Here is a 26,159-nt window from a genome sequence, read left to right as displayed (position 1 = left end):
GTATCAAGAAATGAAGACATTTTTCCAGGTTCATCTAATACAGAGGTTCTCAACCTGTGGATCTTGACCATAAGAAAACACATTTCCAGTGGTCTTAGGAACAGACACTGCTCAGTAGCAAAACTGCAGTTATGAAGTAGCAACAAAAATAATTTTATGGTTGGGGTCACACAACATGAGGAGCTATATTCAAGGGTCGCGGCATTAGGAAGGTTGAGAACCAATGCTCTAGTCCACTCACATCCTGGCTCTAGAAGTCTGCTTTTCTAGATTCCTTTGATCAGAAAATGACATTTAGCAACAGATTAAAGGTGTGTGCCACCACACCAAGCTAGATCATACATTTTAACTAGCTATGAAAAGCAGATCTTAAGAATTTGAGAGCAGGGCTAGCAAGAAACCTGGCACTAGAGAAATTCCCAGGAATCCAAAAGGATGACTCCAGCTAAGACCTTAAGCAATAGAGGAGAGAGTGCCCAAACTGGCCTTGCCCTGTAATCAGATTGATGACTCTCTTAAATGTCATCATAGAACCTTCATCTAGCAACTGATCGGGACGGGGCAAAGACCTGCAGCTGACACTGGGCTGAGCTCTCAAAGTCCAGTTGAAGAATGGGAAGAGTGAGAATATGAGCAAAGAGGTCAAGACCATGATGTGGACACCCACTGAAACAGTCTACCTGAGCTGATGGGAACTCACCAACTCTGGCCAGCATAGAACCAAGCTAGACCTTCTGAATGTGGGTGACAGTTGAATGGCTGGGACAGACTGCAGGGCGGTGGCACCAGGATTTGTCCCTGCTACTTGTATTGACTTTTTGGAACCTATTCTCTTTGGATGGATACCTTGCTCACTCTGAATATAGTGGGGAGAGCCTTGGTCCTTTCTCAGAGCAATGTGCCTCGCCTTCTCTGGAGAGTGAATGAGGGTGACTTGGGAGGGAAGGTGGAGGGGATAGTAGGAGGGGAGAGAATGGGAACACCAGATGAGTATGTAAAATAAAAAAAAAGACTGTTTTCTTTTAAAAATAAAATAAAAGAATTTGAAAGTAAATAGTTTCTGGGTTTTTTTTTGTTTGTTTGTTTCAGTTTTTAAAGAAATGCTTTTGCTGTACAGCTTTGGTGCCTGACCTAGAACTCACTCTGTAGACTGAGCTGGCTTCGAACTCACAGAGATCCATCTGCCTCTGCTTCCCAAGTGCTGGATGAAAGGCATCCGGCTGAGAGCAAATAGCTTATTTGGGAATTCCCCCTAAACACAGGGCTGAGTGTGGTAGTATTGCAGGCACCTACCTTTGCGAGTGCCTGCGGCCAAGCCAAACTGACACCGAACAGTCCCAACTCCTTGGTTACTGTGTGACCAATTTGTCCAGGACCATTTAGTCTGCCACATTCATGGCCTGCAGTCACCCTGAGAGAGTCACAGGTGCTTGTAGTGACAGTCTGAGGCGTGCCTGTTACAGCGGGCGGTAAGCTTGGCTTCTGGATCCTCCTCTGGGAAGGAGTCTGAAAAGTTGACTCCTCCCACTGGGCACTTTATCGGGACAAAGTGAGGAGCCGAGATCCTGTTTTGACTTCTACTATGATGTTCAGAGCTCTCTCGTACAAATATTTACTAGGAAACCTGTCTGAAGTAGTTTTGGTAAGATCCATATTATTTCCAAGTTTGTTGATGTTTTCATATAAACACACCGTTTAAATGATGTCAAACGCACAAGCCTTCTGGCCATAGCCCCATCGCCCTCGGTACCCATCTACCAGTGCTCGCCCTTAAAGGGATCCAGCCATGTGAAACAGCAGACTTCTTCCTAAAGACTGTCCACTTTCAGAAACAATGGACCCGCTGAAGAGTAGAGCAAACTAACAGCCCCTTTAACCATCTCTTAGCACAGTAATCATGGATTTGATGTTCAGAGTCACCATGCTGGGGTTCCTGGGGAGGAACCCCATTTTATTCTTACAAGCATGGCACCTGTGGGCATTACCAACAACAAATAGAAACGTCGGTGGATTTCACAAGTTTAATGAGACACAACTGAAGAAGAGTCAGATTCTATCGTCTAAAGCTAACTGTAACTATAGTTTCCTATCTAGCAGTCTCCAGTTTCACCTTGACCTCTGTGGTAGCTAATCAAGACTGTCAACTTCACTACTTCTGGAGGGGACTAAAACCTAAACTTCTGGCCACACCTATGAGGGATTTTCTAATTTGATAATTTAAGGTAGGAAGCCCAGCCCTAAGTCTGGGCCACACTTTCCGGGTGGCAGCCCAAATAAGAGGGCACAGAAGGAAGCGCTTTACTTCTTGTCTGCTTGCCCTTACTCTTGCTGGCCTCTTCGCCTGTCCTGCTGTGGAGGCATTACTCCACTGCTATTAGAATCTACATTGGGACTCCAGCTTATACTGAAGGCCAGCTGAGACATCTAGCTTCATGGACTAAACAACCACAGAATCCTTGGCCTTTCCATCTAGAGACAGCCATTGTCAGACTATAACCCGTAAGTCATTCTAATAAATATATATTTTTATATGTTGTATTTATATATTAGTCAGAGAATCCTGACTAATTCAAATGCTGAATAAAGTAAAGGAGAAATGGGGTACTGGAGAGATGGCTCACTGGTTCAGAGAACTGCCTGCTCTCCCAGAGGACCCAGGTTCAATTCCCGGCCCCCACATGACAGCTCACACCTGTCTATAATTCCAGTTCCAGGGGATCTGACACCTTCACACAGGCATATATGTAGGCAAAATACCAATGCACACAAAATAAAAATAAATTTAAAAAGAAAAGGAGAGAGATGAAGGGAACTCTTCCCATAAGATGTTTACAAAGCGTTCACAGACAGGGCAGAAACAGAACACTGGAAAGCAAATGACTGAATCAAAAAAGTTTAAGATGTCACCAACCAAGACATGGTTCCCAGTCCTTCAGTCTTGTCATCCAACCACACTGGAAGAAATGGGAAACATGTGACCTGTCTTTCCTCTCCTGCCCAAACAGAAGCTGCTAGGGCGGCGGTGGGGGGGTGGGGGGGATAAAGATGAGTCTCAGTGGCTCTAGCCTCTGACAAAGGATCCCTTATCACAGATGCCACAGATGCGCAGTGCCAGCTGTACAATAGGATCAAAATGCCCACGTCCTGTGACTTCCTCTCCTTTTTCTTTTGACCCTCCAAGGTAATTAACTTCAAAATAGGGGAGAGAATAAAACTATCATTTTAGGGCTAGACTCATTGTGTTAAGTGTACAATATCATTATCTTTAATAGCACCATTTGAACTTAACTTAGATGCTAACCTGCTATCAAATCTATAATGGTTAGAAGGGTGGGGAGAGCCGGGCAGTGGTGGCGCACGCCTTTAATCCCAGCACTCGGGAGGCAGAGGCAGGCGGATCTCTGTGAGTTCGAGGCCAGCCTGGTCTACAAGAGCTAGTTCCAGGACAGGCTCCAAAATCACAGAGAAACCCTGTCTAGAAAAACCAAAAAAAAAAAAAAAGGGAGAAGCTGGGAAAAGAGACGCAGATAGGGATTGCCATGGGCATGGCAGACAGCAGCGGAGCTTAGGGAACATGGCCCAGTAGATAGCAAAGCTAGTCTGGGCGCATCCTGGAGAGGCAACCCCCCCCCCCAGGAGTGTCTCCAGAAGGCTCCTCCCACTTGCTGTTGTTGTGTTCCCGCTGGATTTGGCCTGGTGTGGTTACTCTATGAAGGGATCCCCACTGCATGTGGTATAGTGTGATTGTTTCTTGAGAAAATATCATTCCTCACCGGGCAATTTACTTGCAGATCATAACAAAGGTGATTTTTATAAGAGCAATAATGATTAGTTAGATCTATGATTTAACTGAACTTTCCGAGTCAGACTAAAAGATAGAGGTGGTTAGGACAGTTAGTGAAGACGACTAAGCACATGATTTGGGTTAGTCTGCCAATCGTTCCAGTAAGAGATACAAAAAGGGCAAACATGGGCTAGAAGTCACCTTTTCCTTTGTTAGGTGTGAGATTTGCAGAGGATTAAAAAATAAGAACACAGACGTTTCATGATTAGAGACCCATGAGCTCTGCCTGTGGGCAAACAGGCTAATGATCAAAGAAAACAATTACGTCCCCACACCCAGGGTTAGGCCTGGCTTCTCAGTCATGTAACTTACAGAATTAATCACAGGCCCCGGTGTGCACCTTGAAAAAACAAAGTTGTAAAGAGAAATTAAATGACCTTATTGTGTAAATAAAAATAGATGGTTAGCTGAGCACTTGTTTAAAGTTTTGTTAGAGTAGAATTAAGACTGGAAATTTATCACACTTGACACTGGAAACAGCTGCCTGCCGGTATAAAAGGAACTGACGAAGATAGACTTAGCTTGTTTAAAACTTTGTTAATAAGTAATAAAAGAATCTTTGCTTTGGGGTGAAGATGTTATGGTGGGAAAATTAATACAAAAAATATTTGAACAATTGTGGGCTTCTTGGAAAAACATTCAATGTGTGTTTTTTTGTTGTTTTTATTTTATTTTTTTTCTTTCAAGACAGGATTTCTTTGTGTAACAGCTCTGGCTATCCTGGAAATCACTCTGTAGGCCAGGCTGGCCTCAAAGTCACAGAGATCCGCCTGCCTCTGCCTCCCAAGTGTTAGGATTAAAGACATGTCCCATCATTGCCTAGCCATAACTTATGATCTTAATATGATTTATTCCTATGTAAAGACTTTAATTTGTTTTTGGAAAATATGTAACTTGTGATTATGACATAGTCTTTTCTTGCATAGAAATCTCTGTCTTAGATGGTATAAAAGGGATATAGGAAAAATGTAAGGCAGAAAAAGAATATCCAGCAGAGAAAAAAATAAAATGGAGAACTAAGCTTTGGTCTTCAGAAGTTTCCTGTGTGTGTGCAGCTCAGCCATCGCTACAGTTCCTTTCCAGTCTCTCTGAGCTGCTGTAAACTGGTTTCCAGTCTCGAGGGATGGGCTTTACAATGGAGAGGAAAGCAAACCAGTGTGGCGGGGGCAGGGCAGGGGTCACAGCCAGAGATAGAGGCTGGGACAAGGGTTGTGGAGTTAGAACTGCATTTTACTTGCAGTGGGGTGTGTTATTGTCTGAGTGAGCCACGTCTTTCCATAGGCCCGGGTTTTTGAACACTGGGTTCTCCAGTTGGCGACACTGCTGGGGGCAGTTTATGCACCCACAGAAAGGCCTAAGGGCCAAAGTTAAATTCTGGGGAAATCTGTTCACAGTAGCTGAATACAACATATTAAGAACCTGTGAAGCTGGAGCTGCTGAGAGAATGTTGTGCATGAAGTCCTCAGTAGCCGGGTGGACTGGGGTTTGTGCACCTGAGGAGGGTGTCTGAAAGGGGACCTATGGGGCACCCCCATCAAGAGGTGGGAAATCTCATCTCTGGAATGAAGCTAGGTCAGACCACAATTTCTAAGTCAAACACTTAAAAGTAATCCTTGAAACTCTACAACTGAATAACAGCATCAGGAAAGTGGTGTATTGAGCAATCTCAGTGTGTGTGTGAATGTGTGTATGAGTATGTGAATGTATATGTGTATGAGTGTGAGAGAGATTGTGTGTGAGAATTTGAGATTATTTGTGAGTAAGTGAGAATGTGTATGAAGAGTGTGTGTGAAAGTGTGTACGTATGAGTGTGTATGTGAGTGTGCAGAAGAGCATTGTGCAGATGAGAGTGTTGCTGTGGGATAATGGTCTTGTACACTGTAAAGGTTTGTCACTTGTATTGCTTTAATAAAAATGCTGATTGGCCAGTAGCCAGGCAGGAAGAATAGGTAGGGTGACCAGAACAGGAGAACTCTGGGGAGAGAAAAGGCTCAGTCTGCAGTCACCAGCCAGACAGAGGAAGCCAGATGAGAATGCCTCGCTGATAAAAGGTACCAAGCCATATGACAAGACAAGCCACAGACAAGAATTCTGGATTAAGATGTGTTAGTTAATAAGACACCTGAGCTAACAGGCCAAACATTTTATAATTAATGTGGACCTCAGTGTATTTCTTTGGGACAGAAACCTCTGTCAACAGTGTGTGTGTGTGTGTGTGTGTGTGTAAGAGAATGTGCGTGTGTGAGAGAGAGTGTGTGTGTGAGAGAGAGTGTATGTGAGAGTTGTGGGTGATAGCATGCAAGTGTGAGAACATTCTCGTGAGTGTGTGAGTGTGAGAGTGTTTGTGCATGAGAGAGAGTGTGCAGGAGAATGTATGAGGGAAGGAGTGAGTGTGTAAGAGGTTGTATATGAGAGAGTCTGAGAGTTGTGTGTGACAGTGTGTGAGTGTTAAAAGTGTGAGGGTGTGTGGAGTGTATAAAAATGTATGAGAGAATAGTGTGGGAGAGAAGAGTGTGTGAAAGTGTTTGAAAGAATGTGGATGTGTGAGTGTGGTGAGTGTGTGAGTGTGCAGATGAGTGTGCATGTGAGCTTGCAGGTAAGAACATGCACATCTGAGAGTGTTCTCCTGAGTGTGTGAGAGCATCTGAGAGAGTGTGTGTGAGAAAGAGAGAGAGACTTTTCCTTGCTCTGATGAATACCTACAGCACAACATAAGGAAGAAAAGATTCTCTAGACTCAGCCATTTCAACCTCTCAGAGGCAGAAGGATGGTGGGGCAGAGCTGCTCAGCCCAAGGTAGCAAAGAGCAACAGCCTGGGTTTCAACACCAGATGAGTGGAAAGAGAGAGAGAGAGAGAGAGAGAGAGAGAGAGAGAGAGAGAGAGAGAGAAGGAAAATTAAATACAAAGGCTATGGCTGCTCCTAGGTATGGTGGAGGAGAGAGTTTATTATAGATATGAGGGAGAACATAGCCAGAGGCAGAGACATCTGGGTGAGTCCAAGAGTGAATGTGACCTCTAGCTGGCCATGTGAGGAGACGGGGAGGGGAGAGAGAACCAGGAGATCAAGAGGCCAAAAGGGTAAAAAGGTAAAAAAGTACCACATAGCCAAAATGACTGGATTCTATAGGGAAGAGCTGCTGGGGGAAGGGCAGCCCAGGCCAGAGGTTTAGGGTAGGGGATGGAGCACGCCCTGTCTGAGTTAGGGTTCTGCTGCGGCTACAAATACCATGATCAAAAAAGTGACTTGGGGAGGAAAGGGTTTATTTTGCTCACACTTCCACATCACTGTCCATCACTGAAGGAAGTCAGTACAGGAACTCAAGCTGGGCAGGAACCTGGAGGCAGGAGCTGATGCAGAGGCCATGAAGGGGAGCTGCTTACTGGCTTGATCCCTATGCCTTTCTCAAGCTGCTTTCTTATAACACCCAGGACCACCAGCTAAGGGATGACTCCACTCACCACGGGCTGGGCCCTCCCCCATCAATCACTAATTAAGAAAACAGTATACATACAGCTGGATTTCATGGGAGCATTTTCTCAACTGAGATTCCCTCCTCTCTGATGACTCTAGTTTGTCAAGCTGATATAAGATTAGCCAACAAAACTGACTCCTTGTCGACCTGACACATAATCACATCACTATTAAGTCACAAGCCTCCCTTTCTTATTGGTCCCCAAGAGCTAACATTAAAAACAAAAATTACTTTATAAATTCCCACAATCTTTGCAAATTCAAAGACATTAAAATTTCAGTCTCTTTGAAATATCCAACCTCTCTAAAAAGCCAAAATCTCTTTTAAAAGCTCAAAGTCTTTCAGCTGCAGGCTCCTGTAAAAAGCTGGGCGGCGGTGGTGCATGCCTTTAATCCCAGCATTCAAGAGGCAGAGGTAGGAAGATCTCTGTGAGTTCGAGGCCAGCCTGGTCTACAAGAGCTAGTTCCAGGACAGGCTCCAAAGCTACAGGAAAACCCTGTCTCAAAAAAAAACAAACCAAACAAACAAAAAACCCTCAAAATTAAGTGAAATACCTTCAAAGGAAAAGAACCAGGGCACAGTCACAATCCGAACCAAGTAAAACCAAATTCCAGCAGTGTAAATAACTCAATGTCCAATTACCTGGGCTCCAGTAAACCATCTTCTGTGCTCCTCCAAGGGGCTTGTGTCACCTCTCCAGCTCAGCCGTCTGCAGCACACACAGCTTGTCTTCTAGGCTCCAGGTGGTTCCACTCCACTGCTGCTGCTGTTCTTGGTGGTCATCCCAGGGTTCTGGCATTTTCAAAAGACTAGGGTCTTCTGCTGCAATTGGGGTGCACCTTCACCAACAGCCTCTCATAGGCTCTCTTCATGGTATCAATCCTCAACTTCTCTGAACTGTTGTAGGGAGGCTGCTTGTTGGTTCCTGGCTGCTCAGCCCCAGAATAATCACACAGAAACTATATTATTTAAATCACTGCTTGGCCCATTAGCTCTAGCTTCTTAGTGGCTAGCTCTTACATATTAATTTAACACATCTCTATTAATCTGTGTATCACCACATGGCAGTGGCTTACCAAGAAAAGTTCTGTTGGACTCCAGAGGGGCTACGTGGCTTCTCTCTGACTCCACCGCCTTCTTCCTCCCAGCATTCAGTTTAGTTTCCCCCCACCTACCTCTGTTCTCCCCTGCTCTGCACTTTATTCACCAGTGCTAATCACAGCATACAGAGGGGAATCCCACATCACTGAATGACCACTTCAGCTGCCACTGAGGCTGTACCTTCACCAGTGGCCTCTCCCAGTGCCAGGCCTCAGCTGCTCAACATGACTCCTTCATGTCATCAAAACCAGTGCCACCCTGGTGACTTTTACACTACCAAGTTCCCTGCCAGCACAAGGTACAACTTTGGCTGCCTCTGGAGCACAGCTTCTGTGTGCTGACTCTGAAGAAACACTTCCCAAAAGATTTCAACCCAACAACACTGGTATCTTCTTAAGCACCACCAGATTCTCTGCTCCAGTAGACTAGAATCGAGTAGCCCAGGATTGCAAAGGCTTTGCTTTAGTACTTCTGTATCTTGTTAATAACAGCTAATTCTTCAGCCTCAGCTGACCAGAATGACAGAATCTTAAGTCAAAATAGCACATAGCCCTGATAGAGTCTATAAACTTCCCTCTGAAATGTCACAAGCCAGGCCAGCATCTTCTGTATTGCTCTCAGATGTTTATCTGCTCATTATCTTATTAGCTCCCACAGAACATCCTACTGAGCTCTCAATACTCAGTGGTTTTTCTTGTCCAAAGGTCCAAATCCTTCCACAATTCTCCCCAAAACACGGTCATGTCTGTCATAGCAATACCCCATCCTGGTTCCAACTTGTCTTAGTTAGGTTCCTATTGCTGTGTCAACACACTATGACCAAAAATCAAGCCTGGGAGGAAAGGATTTATTTGGCTTATTGCTGTTCATCATCGAAAGAAATCAGACTAGGAACTCAAACAGGGCAGGAACCTGGAGGCAGGTGCTGATGCAGAAGCCATGGGCTGGGCCTTCCCCCATCAATCACTAATTAAGAAAACGTCCTACATCCAAATCTTATGGAGACATTTCCTCAGTTGAGGTTCCCACCTTTCAGATAGCTCTAGTTTGTGTCAACTTGACATAAGAGTAGCCAGCACATCACACTGAGGGGTGTGAGGAGAACCTGGGACCAGGCCCATTTGATAAGTTAAATAGACATCCTCAGTTAGTTGCCATTCGTCCCTGGTTTGAGTCCTATCAGATTTGTCCTTCAAAGGTACTCTCCCGGTGACCTGGTTTTCTAAGCAGACCAGACCTTCCAGCTTCCACCTAATCCTGTTCAAAGTCTGAACCCATCAGTGGACCAAATGCCTGGTTAGATGAGAGCCTGAACATCCACAAACACAGGCAGAGGTGCGTCTTACTAGTCTCCAAGATGTCCCAATGCAATCGAGTTGACTCAAGATTAACTATCAGGAGAGGTTTACAGAAGATAACCGTAGCCGGGCGGTGGTGGCGCACGCCTTTAATCCCAGCACTCGGGAGGCAGAGGCAGGCGGATCTCTGTGAGTTTGAGACCAGCCTGGTCTACAGAGCTAGTTCCAGGACAGGCTCCAAAACCACAGAGAAACCCTGTCTCAAAAAACCAAAAAAAATAATAATAATAATAAAAAAAAATAACCGTATCTAAGCAGGAAGATTGCCTAATCCAGCAAAAGACAATGAAAGGGGGCAGTGGACTAGAGGAAGCCATGGAGCCCAAGACACAGAAGCCAGAAACAGGGAGCATCCAGGAGGGAAGTGGAGAGAGTGAGGCTGGAGAAGCCAACATTAGGTAAGTTTCTAAAAGTCTTTGACAGTTAAGAATGAGGAAACCAAGTAGCTGGAGGACCGAGATTCATTTTTCGTAACTTTGCGAGTACAAAAGGAAGAGGGGGCAGAGGAGACACGCCGCAGCTGATCAAAATTAGCAAAGATGCAAGTGAAGGAGCAAAACAAACTCCATTTTGAGAAAGAACTCCATTTTAGACAGGACCTAACTAGGGGGATGAATGCAGCCTAGCAAAGTCACAGACATTCCCAAGAAACTGTGCCAGCCCTGGTCAGAGTGACCCACCAGGGTACCCAAACAACATCTGTTTACATCTGCCTGCTTCAAACGTCCTTGGAGGTATCTGATCAAGCGCTGTTTTGAAATTCCTCTATACCCCAACCAACAAATTCAAAAGCTGTATCATTTTATCCAATCCTGGAAGGCCAAGGCTTGTGCCACCCTGCCTTGCAGTTTTTCCCTTGAGAATCCCCTTACCCTAAAGCCTCAGGGCCATCTTCCCCCAATTGCTGCATCGGTGTGACGGTTTACAGCCCGAGTTAGCTAACTTATAATCAATAAACCCCAGTGAATTTGCATCGGATACCGGCTCTGTGGTGGTCTTGTTTGGAGGTCCCAGGTGCAGGCATAATACAAGCCCATACGTAGGGGAGCGGTTTGAAGGAAGTGTCAGATGAAGTATGAAACCTCTGGGTTGGGCCTTGGAAACATGTTAGGGGTTTTCAAGCAGATAGAAAGACTGGGTATTTGTAAATCCAGGGAGAACATGAGCTGAAGCAGAGGAATGTCATCCAGGCTCACAGGCAGAGACCAGCTTGAGCACTGGGTTTTCAGAAGCTTGGGGCCCTATACCCTACAAAGTCTAGATTGCTGACCCCAAGTGCATGAGTTACTTCCAAGGCATGGAAGACCTTCACTGAGCACTGAGCAATGGTTTCTGCATTAAAATCAAGGTCAAGGGAAACACAGTCACCTTCTGGAAGAATCAGACCAGCAATTTGAGATTAGCCTGCTGGTGAGTCAAACCAGCCAGTCCCTTTTAATAGGGCAATTCTGCTCTTCCAGCCCGAGCGGATTAACCCTTAGCTCCCCGGGCAAAGGGTGTCCTCCTGAGATGTGAGAACGGGTTTCAAAATAGGCTAGGTCTTAGCATAGATACGGCTCGCCCTACTTTCTCCCTGTGTGAAGCTGAGAATGTCGCTCAGGCTCTTCAGGATCTGTTCTTACAAATGAGGTCGACAGGGCTGAGGATGTAGCTGAGCAGAGGACTTCTTAGACTGTGCAAGGCCCTGGGTTCAATCCCCAGCAGAGAAAGAGAAGAAAATGTCTTACACATTAGAACTGTGCACTTTTCTCAGATGTGTGTGTGTGTGTGTGTGTGTGTGTGTGTGTGAACAAATTGAGATATCATGTGAAAGTTGCTCCTGGAAACTTGTCACTGAGAATGGATTTCATTTTCTGCAGTTCCTTCTTTTCTTCCCCTAGAAGAAAGAGAGTCAAGAAAAGAAGAAACAATGGTAGCTAAGATCTGACCTCTAGCCCATTTTCTGGTCTATAGTCTTGGGCAACCTCGCTTTGAGCCTCATTCCCCTCCAGTGGAGAATGCAGATAACATCAATCTCATGAAAGTCATGAAACAGCAGCCTCTTGGCTTACGGGAAGATTATCGGTTTTGCATTCTTGCCTGGTTCCATGGCCACCAGCACTTCTTTCTGTGGGGTGACACCCTGTAGTCCCGGGCAGGTGGCACCATGAGGGGTATGAGCTTTGTTTTCCATGGGAGAAAGCTGCCTTTGGGTTTTCCTGGAAACCCTAAGTGTTGGCCTCAACACAGGCAATTATTCCCTTAGTCTCTGGGGTACCATCCTGAGGGGGATCCACAGCTGAGAGTACATTATGTCTTGTGGGGGGTGGATGTTTCCAGGATCTAGAGATTTTTTTTTGAATTTCACAAAACTAATACGAGGGCGAGTCCTGTAGTCAAACACAGCATTGTCTGCGGATAAATGGCGAAACTTTTGGAGAAACAAGGATTATGTAGTGTTCCATCAGTTAGGGTCTGGTTTTGGTGTTAAGTGGGCCTATAGCAAGCTTGGGGACAGTCTTTCCATTGTGAGACTATCTGGGTCCCAGAAGTAAGATGACACATGGACTTCACCCAACAGGAAACTCTGGGAGCTCAATCTGCTAGGGATTCCACCACCCACAAATCACAGAGTGGGCAGCTGCATTTAGAGGGTCGACGTGAAGTTTCTCAGTCTCTACATTACACTGACTTCCAAGATAGGGGATGAGAACGAAAGGATGCGACAACTAAGAAGTCAGGAGAAGAGAACCGTGCTCGGCACCAGCCAAAGACTGAAGCTTTAGTTCGCTGTCCTAACTCATTATTTACTTCACTTCATTTTGATATTAGCCCTGGCTTGTCATATTGTCCCCATTTTACAGGAGAAACTGAGGCCCGGAGAGACTAAGTGTTTTGCTCATCTAAGAATCAGAAATGGAATAGGTCCCTAGAATCTTAGTTCCTATGAGCGTATCTCTAAGTCAAGGTATCTTGAACACAGCTGGGATTTCTGTTCAGTCCTGATATTCTTGGTTTGCTTGTCTTTAAACTTCCTGTCTCTTCCTTATAAGCTTGGTGACTGCAAGGATTGGTGGTGGCATGGAGGACTAGTTCAGCATTTGATTCACAAGAGCCCTCAATAAATCCTTATTGGAAAACTGAGTGGATGGACAGATGAGTTGCTGTGGGTGAACAGATGCATGGGTGTCTAGGTAGATGGTTGTATTATGCAGAGATGGACGGATGGATTGCTGTGGGTATAGAGATTCATGGGTGTCTAGGTAGATGGTTGTATGTATGCAGAGATGGACGGATGGATTGCTGTGGGTATAGAGATGCATGGGTGTCTAGGTAGATGGTTGTATTCATGTAGGAATGGGTGGGTAGGTATATAGGAGAGTGGGAAGGTGGGTGATTGGTGGATGAGTGAGTGAGTAGATAGGTAGGTAGTTGGGGATGTGGGTGGGTAGATGGTTGAGCGCCGAGCGGGTAGATGGATGGTTAGATGGAGTCAGAGGTGAATGGATGAGTGTGGATTGGTGGGTGGTTAGAGAGATGGGTGGGTGGATAGATGTGTGACTGTTATGAAGATACTTACAGGATGGTCCTTATCCACTAACTCTTGCATTTTTGGATTCTCTCTCCAACATAAAATCTTCCATTACTAGACCAAAGTGATCAAACATCTCAGTTTGTTGCTACTAATACAATACCACAGCCTGGGTAACATAAGAAAGAGATTTTGGGTTTCACCTATGGTCATCGACCCACATCTGGGGATGGCTTACTTGTTGGCAGTGTCGTGAGGTGGAACAAAATGTCACACGCTGAAAAACTAAGGTTATTTGCTGACATGTGATCTGGTCTCAATTATGTCTCATAAAAGTCATCAGAAGTCAACTGTGAGGGCTCCCACCTGAAGGCTTTTTAATTGTTTTGTTTGTGGTGTGTGTGTGTGTGTGCGTGTGTGTGTGTGCTTGCATGGATGTGCTTATCCATGCACATACATATGGAGAGCATAGGAAGATAGCAGACACCCCGCTTTATCATCTTCTACCTTCCTTTCTTGATACAGAGTCTCTCATTGAACCTGGACCTCAAGTTTCTGCAAGGCTGTCTGACTTCTGCCTATCTCGATCCCCTATTGCTGGGGTTACAGAAACATGGGGCCAATGCCTGGATTTATGGGGGTATTGGGGGTCCAAACTCAGGTCTCCATGCTTACTCAGCAAGCACTCTTACCCAATGAGCCAGTCCCCTAATCATGGTAGAGTCTTTTCTCTCCTTGTTTGGTTATGTACAGCCAGAGCAGCTTCCCAGCATGCCCTTGGTACCTCTCAAATGTAAAGAACACAAGGTACCGCTTCACACACGTCTTCCATCCATCCAGCACAAGCTCTGTGTAGAAAACACAAGCTCCATGGGTGTTCAAGGGTGGTGCCAGGGGGCAGGCAGGGGAGCTGGGGAGACAGTGGTGAGCTGTGCTCCGTAAGGCTGGCAATGATGAAGAGATCTTTCTAGTACACCACCGTTAGCTTAATCCTTGTTTCTTACCTCCATATCTCTCCATCTCTGAAAAAGACTGATATCGGAGAAATATAGAAGCTAACAAAATGCATGCCTTCAATTTACCAAATACTATCGTTTTATCATCTTTGCTTCAGACTTATCTGCTTATTTATCTAATTATTGATTGAGACAGACATACATAGCTTACTATGTAGCCCTGACTGGCCTGGAACTCACTACATAGACCAGGCCGGAAATGAACCCAGAGATCTACCTGCCTTTGTTTCACCGGTGCTAGAATTAAAGAAGTATGCTACCATGCCGGGTATTGGCTTCAGATTTTCAGACCATACAATAAATGAAAACTGCTGATAGTTAAGTGCCTTTTGTTTACCTCTGACCTGATCTGGTGTCATCTACTTCACAAGTTGACGTTTTCCCTTCTGCTTCTATTTCCATCCACACATCAATAGTCATTATTATTCCCCTGTGGTGGTTTGAATAGGTATTACCCCATAGACTCGTGTGTTTGAATGCTTGGCCTACAGAGAGTGGCACTATTAGGGGGTGTGGCCTTGTTGGTGGAAGTGTGTCATTGTGGGGGCGGGTTTTGCTCAAACTACACACAGTGTGACACACAGCCTCTTCCTGAGGCTTGCCGATTGGAACTTAGAACTCTAGCTACCTCTCCAGCTCCCTGCCTGCCTGCCTGCTGCCTTGCTTCCTATCATGATGATAACAGACTAAGCCTCTGAATGGTAAGCCAGCCCCAATTACATGTTTTCCTTTATAAGAGTTGCCTTGGTCATGGTGTCTCTTTGCAGCCATAGAAACCCTAACTCAGACAACCCCAGTTGTCTTCACTCATGCATCCAGGGTTACGGTTCCATTTCCCAAACTCTGTAGTGTACATCTACCCAGGACTATTCCACAGAGTCCTGTGAGTGGCTCGCTCGGGGCAGTGAAGCCCTGCACTCTACACTCTCCTCAGGGATCCACGGTGATACATTATAGCTAATGCATCCATCCTAGCCCGCAGCCTTCATCACGTGACCATGCCTTATTTATGTTTCCTTAGTGGATGATAATCAGCTATTAACAGTAGGGCTTCAGTGAATATTCTTCCCCAGGTCTTCACAGGCTTACGTGTTTCTTTTTATTCTGAATTGACTTTTAGATAATCATCTCACTGGTTGCAATAAGAAAATGATACTCAGTAAAACTTAAAATATTTATTAGTACGAATCATACAGATGGGTTAAAACCAAAAGCAACTGGTAGAAATGAGCACAGGGGAGAAGCTTTACCACAGAACAGAGGATATGACGAGAAGGTCCTAGGTGTCTGGGGAGGGATCGTCTACGTGTAAAACCTGGGTCCAGCCCAAGTGGAAACCTTCACCAAAACACCAGGAAGGGCGACAGTCCGTGTGACGGCATGACTGCCGGGTCACTGGGTGTCCCAACGACGGTGAAAGGCACGATCAGGTCTGACACAGCCAGAGCTCTTGGCCGACGCTGGCTTCTTATTCCCTGCCCTGAACGCCACCGCAGAGCGGCAAGGAGGAATGCCTATACAGACCATGGTCCTTAGCGGCAGAGGAAACATTTCCATCCTCCAACCCTCCCTCGAGAAAAAGTGGGATTCCCACTGGGCACAGCCCTTACTATTGGCTAGGATGCAGGTTAGTCTGCAAGGCAACATCATATCCAGTACCCTAATGTACCATTTTTTTTAACTAAAAAATGGCAAGTCGATTCTGTACCTATATAAAACATTTGCACGACTCTACTGCTGTCCTTAGGGGTTTCTACCGAGAAAGCATCCCTCACAGACACAAGGTCATGAGCCAACCCAGCCACTCTGAAATGGATTACATGTAGGTATAGCCAACATCCATCATATTTACACATATACAAACCTGCCACAGGGAGAGGAAAGAAAATGAGGTTTGGAAAGGAAATTTTGGGAACGATGATAAGGATCCTAGATCCTGTGTCTGAAGCAATTGTAGGTCTTTGCATATGTTTCTATGATTAAAGGTTATCTGTTAAAACAACCCAAAAGGAATCCCAGGCCAAGGGGAGAAAGGCACCAAAGGCCACAGCATCTACCTGCAGAGAAGGCCCAAGATGGTTAGGAATGTTTGTGTGCCCAAGTGCCACATGCTCACTTTGTTGGTGGTGGTGACACATAGGTATACTTAGCGTCTGCCTGGCTTTGACATCAGTGGCTCTGCAGCCTGGGAGGAGAGAGGTTTCATTCTCTTATGTGCTTCTCCAGTATATTCAGGGTGGCTCACGGTCAAGGGGAAGCCCAGACAGACTGCAAAGCCACTCCTAAGTCATGACATTCTCTTCTGGGAACAGTACCATCTCCACTTGGAAATCTAGACAATCAATTAGACAAATGCAAGCTCCCAGGAAAAGATTCCCTAACACAGGGGAAGGTTCAAACACAAGCTTGATACTACCTGGAGAGAGGCCGTTTCAGTTCCAATTCTATTTTTTGCTTGTTTGTTTCACCTGCAGCGATTGGAGTAATGTCTTTGTCAGCACATAGAATCCTGTCAGCCAGTGATGCTGGCAACACGGGACAGGCACTGACAGTCCTTGAGAAGGCCCTGTCATGGCATACAGGAGCCATCTGCTAACAGTGCTTGAGATGCCTGTCACGGGACACTGCGGGACACTCTTGAATCAAGACAAGGAGTTTTCTATCCTCCACATTCTATAATACAATCAGCTCCCAAGTTGGGAGACGCAGGAGGAACATACATGGAAGTCCACGTCCTGGAACTGACAACCGCAGCCTGTGACTGGAACCTGGCTCTGTCTGCTTTCTCTCCAAGCTGGCAAAGTTTAAAGTATTTCTTCTTCTGATTTTATACTTTTTGGGGGTTCAGAATTTTAAGGTGGTAACATTCCTCTGGCCGGTTTGCTATAACCCACTATTAGCTGCTATTAATAGAAGTTTGCCCTACAATTCAGACTCAATATCCTCTGGTGGTTAGCTTTTTCCCTTAGACGTGACACCATGGCATAGTCTCCTAGTAAAACAATGATCCGTGAATTAATCATCTCCAGGAGGAGAAGCCCATTGCAATGGAGAGGATGCAGGCTGGGTGGTACCCTGGATGCTATTTATATCCTCCACCTAGCACTGCTTACATACCAAATACTTAACTCTTTTAAACCGGGCCCCCCCATCCCCAAAATCGCATGTCACATTCTAGTCTGATTCGGTTGGTTTATGTATACCTTAGAAGAATGTTCATCATCTACATGAAAAGGGACACAGACAGTAGTTTCTATTACTTTTGTCTCTTTTACGGAAGATCAGTTCTCAGTTTAAATGATGGTCCAGCTATGCTTTTGATTTCCCTCAGAAAACTAATAAAGGCTTGGCTCCCAAAGCCAGCTAAAAGTGAACCTTCTGTATTGCCTTTGCCTTTTGGTGGACTGGCCAGTGAAGGCCCTGGCCCTGGAGAAGTCACTGGACTCTGACTAGGTGACATGGGAAGCCAGAGGAGAACAGCACGGCAAGGTTTGTGAACAAATCTAAAGATTTCTAGTATTTCTTTAACAAAAAATGGCAACTATACCTATGACCTAGTAAGTAAACCCCCGCCGTGTGCATTTCCGAAACCAAAGGCCATGTTGCGGCAGGCAGTTCGGTGATTTTTCCAGAGTTTTCTATAATCTCTTCTCAGGGAACTTCCCTGCTCAGCTTTCTGCAGGTATCCCAGCATGCAATGCTGCTCGCTCTCCCACAGGCAGTTAGTCCCGAGGGCAGGGTCCTTCTGTGCGCACTGGACACTGGAGAGGGCTCTGGCTTCTTCCCTTCGTGCTCCATGGGCCACAGCCCTTGGGTCAGCAGCACCGCCGGCTGGTTTGCAAGGCCTGGGTCCCGAGCTTGATCCCTCCGCTGTTTCCATTTTCATGGGGATCCAAGGGTGGGATCTGGCGGCCTGTGGACAAAAAGGAAGCCGAAATTGAAGTTCTCTTATTTTAAAAGGTGGTCCTGTTCGGGTGAAGAAACCAGCAGCACTTGGGGGAGGGGCTACCTTTTTCCTCTTTTCCTTCCTGGTCTCTTTTTCCCTCCCTCCCTCCCCCCTCCCCACTCCTCTCTTCTCCCCTCCTTTTCTTTCCAGTTCTTCCGCATGATGTCACATTCACGTTTATAAGGTGAAGGAAATTACCAGCAGTTTCGGGGCCAGGCAAACATCCCAGGAACAGGAGAAGGAATTCACCCGCTCTGCAAATCAACCGTTCCCTCAACCACTCAGGGCCCGCATCCTTCCCGTGGAGCCGCCCTGCTTTGAGGCCTGGACTCCAACAGTAACAGCGAGCATCTGTCTGTCCTTTCTGCCTCCCACAAAGAGAAATGGGCTGGGAGCTGCAGTCTTTATAGACCTACCACCGACGGGCTCGCCGCTCACCAGCCCTACACCGCGAGGCCCCAGAGATGCATTTCCCAGGAGGCACTGCTTTAATGTCATACACAAGCAACCTTATTTTAATAACCTCATTGAATTTTAACTTGTAAATAAGCACAGAGTAACAAAAAAAACCAAAGGAAAAGGGAATAACAACAGCAAACAGGCTGGGTTCTTTCGAATGGACTGTGCTGATGGTCTCTGTGGTTGTACTAAAAACCACCGCTTGTGTATGTGGCACAAGCGGGACACCAGGCGTGTGAATGAACTTCCCCTCGGCAGAGCTGCTTTCTAACACACAGGGAGACCTAGAAACAGCCTGCGCAGGCAGCTCGCCGCTTTGATCCTTCCCAGCAAGTCTTATGATATCTGCTGTCATCACCACGTTCTGTGACTTTGCTGAAGGCTATGTCAAAACCAAACGGCGGTTCTTACTATAACCCACACATGCATTTTCCGGGGATCCTCAGCACTGTGTTCTTCCCACTGTCTCTTTTTCTTTCTCTCTCTCGCTCTTCTATTTTTCTATTTGTCGTGAAAACAAAAAAAGGAACACCAGCTCTAAAATGGAAGATTAAAACACACAAACACACAAGTGGTTGAAGAGGAAATTGTTTCCAAAGGAAAAAGACTCTTGCTTTTGCTTTTATTTTTATGGCAAACATATGCTCCCTGTTTAGACCAAGTGCAGAGCCAGAAGACCCAAAGGCAGAAGGCCTTTAGCATAAGAGGCGAGGTGTGATTTCATAGGCTTTATTTTCAGAGCACGTTGTGCAGACAGAGTGATGTAGATGTTCAATAAGACTCAAGCACAGACGTAAACCCTCTGGCATCCGACTCAAGGTCGACAGCAGAAATGCCCATGTGATACAGACGGAAGTAGAATTTTCAACATCTATGGCCACGTCTGCTGTCTTACGTGGCCAGTGAACTACACAAAACTTTTGTAGGCCGTTCTCAAAGAGTTCAGCAGAAACAATAGGATCTTCAGTATTACACTTCCCTCTTCAAGACATCTCCCCACTCGATTGAAAGCAAGCTAAAAATAAAATTTAAAAAAATGCCTTTTTATTTACTATTTAGTCCACCTAAATTAGTAAATAAAAAAGAAAGCACCCGCTCTAAGGATCCTGCCAATAAAATACTACCTGTTCCTCAAGCCAGTCATGTGTTCAGAGGCCCAACGGTGTCAAGCTACACCGTGACTTAAATAAATACTGTTTCATAAGTATTTTAAGCTTTTGCATCTGAATTTTTTGGATAAGACTGACTAATACAAATCGGTTGACTTAAAAGATAGGAACTATTTACTGATGAATATGGGGCATTAAAATGTTAGCATGTGAGCCAGGCAATGGTGGGGCACGCCTTTAGTCCCAGCACTAGGGAGGCAGAGGCAGACAAATCTCTGTTGCTTTCGAGGCCCTCGGTCTACAGAGCGAGTGAGTTCCAGGATAGTCAAAGCTACCCAGAGAAACCCTGTCTTGAAAAGCCAACAACAAAAACAACAAATTAGCGTTTGTGACAACGACAACCATGTCCAACAGACACTTTCCTGCTGTCTCCTGTGAACACCAATAGCAGCTACACTGCACTCGCGTTTCAGGCCCCCTCCACGGGACTCCATCATGCCCTGTACATGAAGGGCCTCCAATAGAGATAAAGCACATACGTGTGATGCTTATTAAAGTAATATAGGAAGAGCGGAAACCTAGAAACAGAGTGTGCACCGTGAGCACACCAGGAGCGACGGGTGCCCGTCCGTCCACACCGCCATCCTTCCTCCATCTTTCCTGCTCTCACCTTTTCCCCAGTGGACAGCAGGCGTTGACGCTGTATGTGCAAACAGCCTCCTTGCCTGTGCTCAAAACCGTTGGCAACGCTTTCAAACCAGTTGCCAAACGTGGCTGCGGAGAGCTGCCAGATTCTTTGGCCATTCATAATATCTGGAGCCTTATGAGAATTAGATACAATGGTCCTCCTGTTAGAGCGCAGAGCCAAGTCCCGAAGGCACCCACTGAAGTTCCTGGGTGCCTGTGTGCAAGGACAAAGAGCTGCACCAAGGACGCACAGTCAGTCACAGGAGCTAGAGAGTTTGTTAAGAAAGATAAAGAGACCTCTGGGAATGAGATAGCGAGCTGTGAGGACATGTAGGTGGAAAAGCACCGGGCCACTAGGCTCCGAACCCTTCAGACAGGCATGGGCTTTTCTCCCTCTGGCTGCTTGTAGTCTGGGTGGGGAAGGGTTTTCAGCCTTTTTAAATTGTTGTTGTTGACTACATTCTCTCCTTACACTACTTCTGTTACCACACCTCCTTAATCCACAGAAGTTAGGCTTCGAGACCAGGCCCCCAGTGGTCAGCTGAACCCGTAGAGAACACTGAACACTTAGCTCCCTCAATCTCCTAACCACGTACACTGAAGATAAGGCTTCACCTGCGAATTAGATATATTAAGAGATTTGTAAAGCAACAAGTCATAAATAGGAACAATTATAACAGCAGGTTGTATTGGAAGTTAAAACGTGAATTCCTTTTCTGGGATTTCCATTTAGCGGAGCTTTCAAACTATGGTTGCTACTGACACCATGAATGAGGGAGAGCGGCTGTTTCTCAAAGGCAAAGTCAATTTCTTCGGACTTCATTTTTATCTTTGGGTAGAAAGCATTTTGAGATTTGCAAATCAGTTAAATGAGCCTGGACCAGTTATATAAAATCCGTGAGCAATTCTCCCCTCCGCTATGAAAAACAGGTGACACAGTAAACTTGACAACTCCTCCACACCATAGACGACCATTACTGACAGGCATGAGACACCAGAAACCCGTGGGGATTCCCTGCAGTAGCAGGCTCCAGCCAGGGCTCAGGGGTCTTTGCATGGGAAGAAATGCCTAGGGTCCATGGCCAGGAGGCATGGTTGAGTCTCGAGGTTCAGTCAGAAGGGAATCCTGTTGATTTGGAGACCACTCTGCTTGGGAGCATCACATAGTTCCAACTTCAAACAGGGTGGCCCTGAGGCGCACCCACTTTAAAGTGAGACAGAACTGAATCCCAGCAACGAGCCAAGCACCCTTCGAGAGCTAAGCAAACACCACTGTGGAAACACCACATGTGCCAGCTCCCATGTTGTGCTCTGAGGCATTCAGGACTTGCTGGGTAAATGTTCCCAAACAAAAGAATGGTTCTGGAAAGTGGCCACGGCATTCTGCACCAAGGAGACGACTCCCTGGAACACAGTTCATGGGATTTATTTACCTGGACACAGAAGAGAGCTAAAACACACAGATGACATCTACACAGGCTCAGACTGTCCTCTGAAAGTTTCTCCTCCTGTAGAGTGTCCTCTGAGGGTGCAACCTCCCCAACAAGCTGTTCTTGAAGACGAACCCTAGGCCAGTGTGTTTATTCTGACACGGTTTGGATTGTGTAAGATTCTCTTGGGAAGGAGTTAAAAAGACTTTCTTTTTCTCCTAGTTTTCCTGAAAGTCGACAGTCCAGGAGAAAAACATGTTTTACAAACACTTCCTTTGGAATGCAAAATGTGGAAATGAATTCCAAGCCTCTGAGTTTAGGCCAGCTCAGCTAGGGCAGCTGCGCTAAGGCACACGAAGAATGGAGCAGTGTGTGCCCTACAGCTGCTCTTACTGATAAGCCCCGCTTGTGCATGCTCCAGCTTCTACACTGCAATTCTGCCGTTGGCCCTCCTTTAACTCCATCCTCCGATGGCTCGGGTCTCTTACTTCCGTGTCAAGTGTGTCTGGAAGTTGCTATGTAACTGTCGCTGATCTTGATTCTCTGAATCATCCAGACTGGTGGCTTGATCAGGCTTGCTAGGGCTCCACAGGACTTAAGTCTTGATAACGGCCTGGAAGCTTCTGTTCTGGGAGAGGCAGTCTTTCTGGAACACTGCTGTGGCTCACACGTGACCAGGGGTCACTCCTAGCAATTGTCCTCTGGTTGCTATAACAGAGATGATACTAGAAGACCTTTTTGTTTAGTTTCAATTTTGAGGCAGGGTCTCTCTTTGTAGCCCTGACTGTCCTGGAACTCACTATGTAGCTCAGTCTAACCACAAACTCAGAGATCCATCTGCCTCTTCAGAAGAGCTGGGGTCAAAGGTGTGCACCACTCACTCCCCCACCAACTTGATACACCATGTTTTGGGGATACCCATGGGAGGCCTGCCCTTTTCTAAGTAGAAAGGAGAAGTGGATGGGGTGGGGGCAGAGAAGAGGTGCAGGGAGAAAGGACTAAGAGGAAAGGAGGGAAGAGAAACTGCAGTCAGGATGCTAAATAAATAAATAATAAAGGGGAAACTTTCACCATTAGGATAAAGAGTCTGAGGTGAGGCTTGAGTTTGGATTCTACAAAGGAGCAGAAGGGACGAGGAGGCGGATGCTGCACTTGGCGAGGAAAACTTCAGAAAGCTCAGGTCCAGGATTCTGAGAGCCACACTAAGGGCCGTTGAGAAAAGTGGAAAGGAAAGAGGCAGAGAGAGCCGTGAGGAAACCCCAGGCAAGACCCGACAACTGAGCAGGAATGAGAAAGTGAAAGGAGAGCCCCCCCCCCAAACACGGAAGTTAAGGTAAATTTAGGGAGCCGGGCAAGGATGTAGCTCAAGGGTAGAGGGCTTGCCTAGCATGCTACAAAATAAACATTAGCCACAAAAACACACTGGGTTCAAATATGTCCTAACACTATCTAATACATCCTGGTTTGAAAAAAGAAACATTTTTTTGTTTTGTTTTGTTTTTTTGTTTTTTTTCGAGACAGGGTTTCTCTGTGGTTTTGGAGCCTGTCCTGGAACTAGCTCTTGTAGACCAGGCTGGTCTCGAACTCACAGAGATCCAAATGTCTAGGGAACCAAAGTCTTAGCCATGCTACAAAACAAGAGGGAGGAAGGGCCTGTTCCCACTGGCTACCAACCTAAGGACTTCAACAGCAATCACTGTCAGAGTCCAATGGGCGTGACTTCAATAGGAAGACTTTTGCTATGAAAAAATGAAAAGTCCCTTTCCCCTTTCCTTCCCGAAACTGATCAGAAAAAATTGAGAAGTTTAGCTCTTGCGTGTCTGTCTTCTTCACCCAGCTCCTGTTGTTGATATCTTGCCTTAGTATAAAATGCCAATTCCGACTGATGAGCTAATATTAACCCACTATTGCTAACTACAGCCCACAGTTTTTGCATAGGGTTCCCTTTGTCATACATCCTGTGGGTTTTGATAAATGTTCAATGATGTGCCTCCATCATTACAACATCAAATAGAATCATCTCACTGCCCAAAAAAATCCCCCATGCCTTATTCCCTCCCTGTCCTGGTTTTTGTCAACTTGACCCAAGCTAAAAGTTTGGGAAGAAGGGCTCTCAACTGAGAAGATGCCCCATAAGGTTGGCCTGTAGGCAAGCCTGTGAGAAGTTTAGTGATTGATGATTGATATGCAAGAGCCCCGCCTACTTCGGAGAATGCTATCCCTGCGCAGGTGGCCTTGAGGTGTGTAAGAAAGAAAACTAAGCAAGCTGGAGGAGCAAGCCAATAAGCAGCATTCCTCCAGGCCTCTGCAGCCATCTTTGTCTTCAGTCTCCCCGCTTAAGCTCCTGTCCGGACTTCCCTTCGCAACAGACTGTAGAGCTGTAAGGTGAAATAAACCCTTTCCTCTCCTGCCTGTTTTAGGTCATGGTGTTGATCACAGCAATAGAAACCTAACTAGGACACTCCCTCAGCCTGACAACTACTGAATTGGCCTATTTACCTAACAATAATTAAATTCAAAATATTTACAGATGAGAGTAGTGTTTGAGACTCCCTTTAAAGCAGTATAGGGTGGGGAAAGTAGAGACAGGGCGTGTTGGTTGTTTATGTGTTCATGATGACTCCATTGACTTGTCTTCTGTAAGTTTGACATTTTCTATAAGAAAGTCATTTCCCAAAGTTGCCAGGAATGCACTGTTACAAAGTAGCCATGGTTAGCAATTTAACAGGCAACCTTACAAGAAAGAGAGTCCTGGAAGAATGCACTATTTATTATATTTTATACAGTTTGATTTTATGAAATCAGAATTGTATATGCAGTATTCTCTAGCATTTATTTCACGATGTGTCTTTTTAGACACAAGAGGCACATCATTTTAAAGCACTGGTTTGAAAGGTAAAAAAAAAAAACCAAACTATTTCTCAACTTCAGGGCAGTTTAGTCATTTCCTGTTTTCTCCTAGTGTGGATAATATTACAAGAAAACTGCTGTACACAGTCAGGAGCCAGGGACAGCCAGACTTAAAGCTGGGAGCATGTGACTCCATGTACTGGCCTCCTACTCTCTGGCTGTGAGACATAGCAAGTCACAAGATGGAGTCCTCACCGTAACAGAGGGATGGCACAGTGCCCACCTCATGGTGAATGGAACACCGGTGAGTTACCGCACATTTTAGCCGTTCCAGGCACGGAACAAGAGCCCCACCCATGGGAAGCACCACTATAGTTGGTCCCTGTATCTGTCTGTTTCTCAGGTTTTGATTCGTGGTTGGTTGCACTGTCCATCCAAACCACAGTCAGGCCTCTGATGGCGGTGTCTGTAGTGAACACACACAGACTCTTGTCGTTGGTCCCTAAACAGCCCGGTGTCACAACTATTGGCCATGGTTGGGATAAGTAATCCAGAGATGAAGGGACACATGGGGGATGTGCTCACACAATGCTACAGTAGTTCAGGTAGGGACTTGAGCATCTGTGGATTTTGTCCCAGAGGGTCCTACAGCTAAACCCCATAGACACGAGGGTCAACGACACTGTGCTTTGTACAGCTGAGAATCCCTTAGAACTGCTGGGCTCAGAGTTTCCCGTATCAGTGTCTTCTCTGATGAATTAACTTTTTGATGATAAAGAAGGGACTGTCCTTGGCATTATCTTCACTGACAGCTTGCTGTGCTGTTACAAAAATTTCAAAGGTTTTGTTTTTCTTCCAAATTTCTTTAACATACTCTAAACTGAGAAGCTACCAAAGAATTACAAAACCCAGTGGACATATAATAGCCGGCATGCCGTGTAACAATGACTGCAGAACAAGATCCGTTCCTATCTTTCCTGCTTTCTAATCCCCCAGCCGGTGCTGCTCTCATCTTAAGTTGATTGTGCTTTAGGAACAAGCACACAGGTGGCTGGTTAGATATCAGCAGGCTTGAAAGGACATTGCGGATGGACACCCCCCCCCCAACCTTAAAGTCTCCAGATCAGAAAGCCCAGGAACTGAAACTGCAGGACTCTGTTTGCTGGTCAAAGGGATAGGATCTGAGTCATAGCATGTGGCCCTGGGTGGGGACGCGGCGTTCAGAAGGGCGCCTTCTGAGATGAACAAACAGCGGAGGTTCCTGGTAAAGAGCAAGGACACACTGCGGTCCTCTCTCCTAAGAGTTAATTCAGATGAACCTGTCAGTCACCTGGATTGACAGGAAAATGCTCCCTCAGGAGAAACAGTCTGTTC

At 45.9% G+C, this 26,159-nt stretch overlaps 1 protein-coding gene across 1 annotated transcript in view; it reads right to left on the bottom strand.

Annotated features, from left to right (window-relative positions):
- Positions 1–15,464: 15,464 nt before the first annotated feature.
- The window catches only part of Rab31 (RAB31, member RAS oncogene family), a 126,426-nt gene continuing 115,731 nt past the window's right edge, over positions 15,465–26,159 (bottom strand). Inside the window, exon 7 of the mRNA XM_057763029.1 lies at positions 15,465–18,217. Within this exon, the coding sequence (XP_057619012.1) occupies positions 18,120–18,217 (98 nt within the window). The 3' untranslated portion in view covers positions 15,465–18,119. The remainder of the gene's footprint in view (positions 18,218–26,159) is intronic.

This window comes from Chionomys nivalis, chromosome 2, assembly GCF_950005125.1.
Source record: "Chionomys nivalis chromosome 2, mChiNiv1.1, whole genome shotgun sequence".
Taxonomy (NCBI): Eukaryota; Metazoa; Chordata; class Mammalia; order Rodentia; family Cricetidae; genus Chionomys; species Chionomys nivalis.
This window is presented reverse-complemented; position numbering and strand designations above follow the sequence as displayed.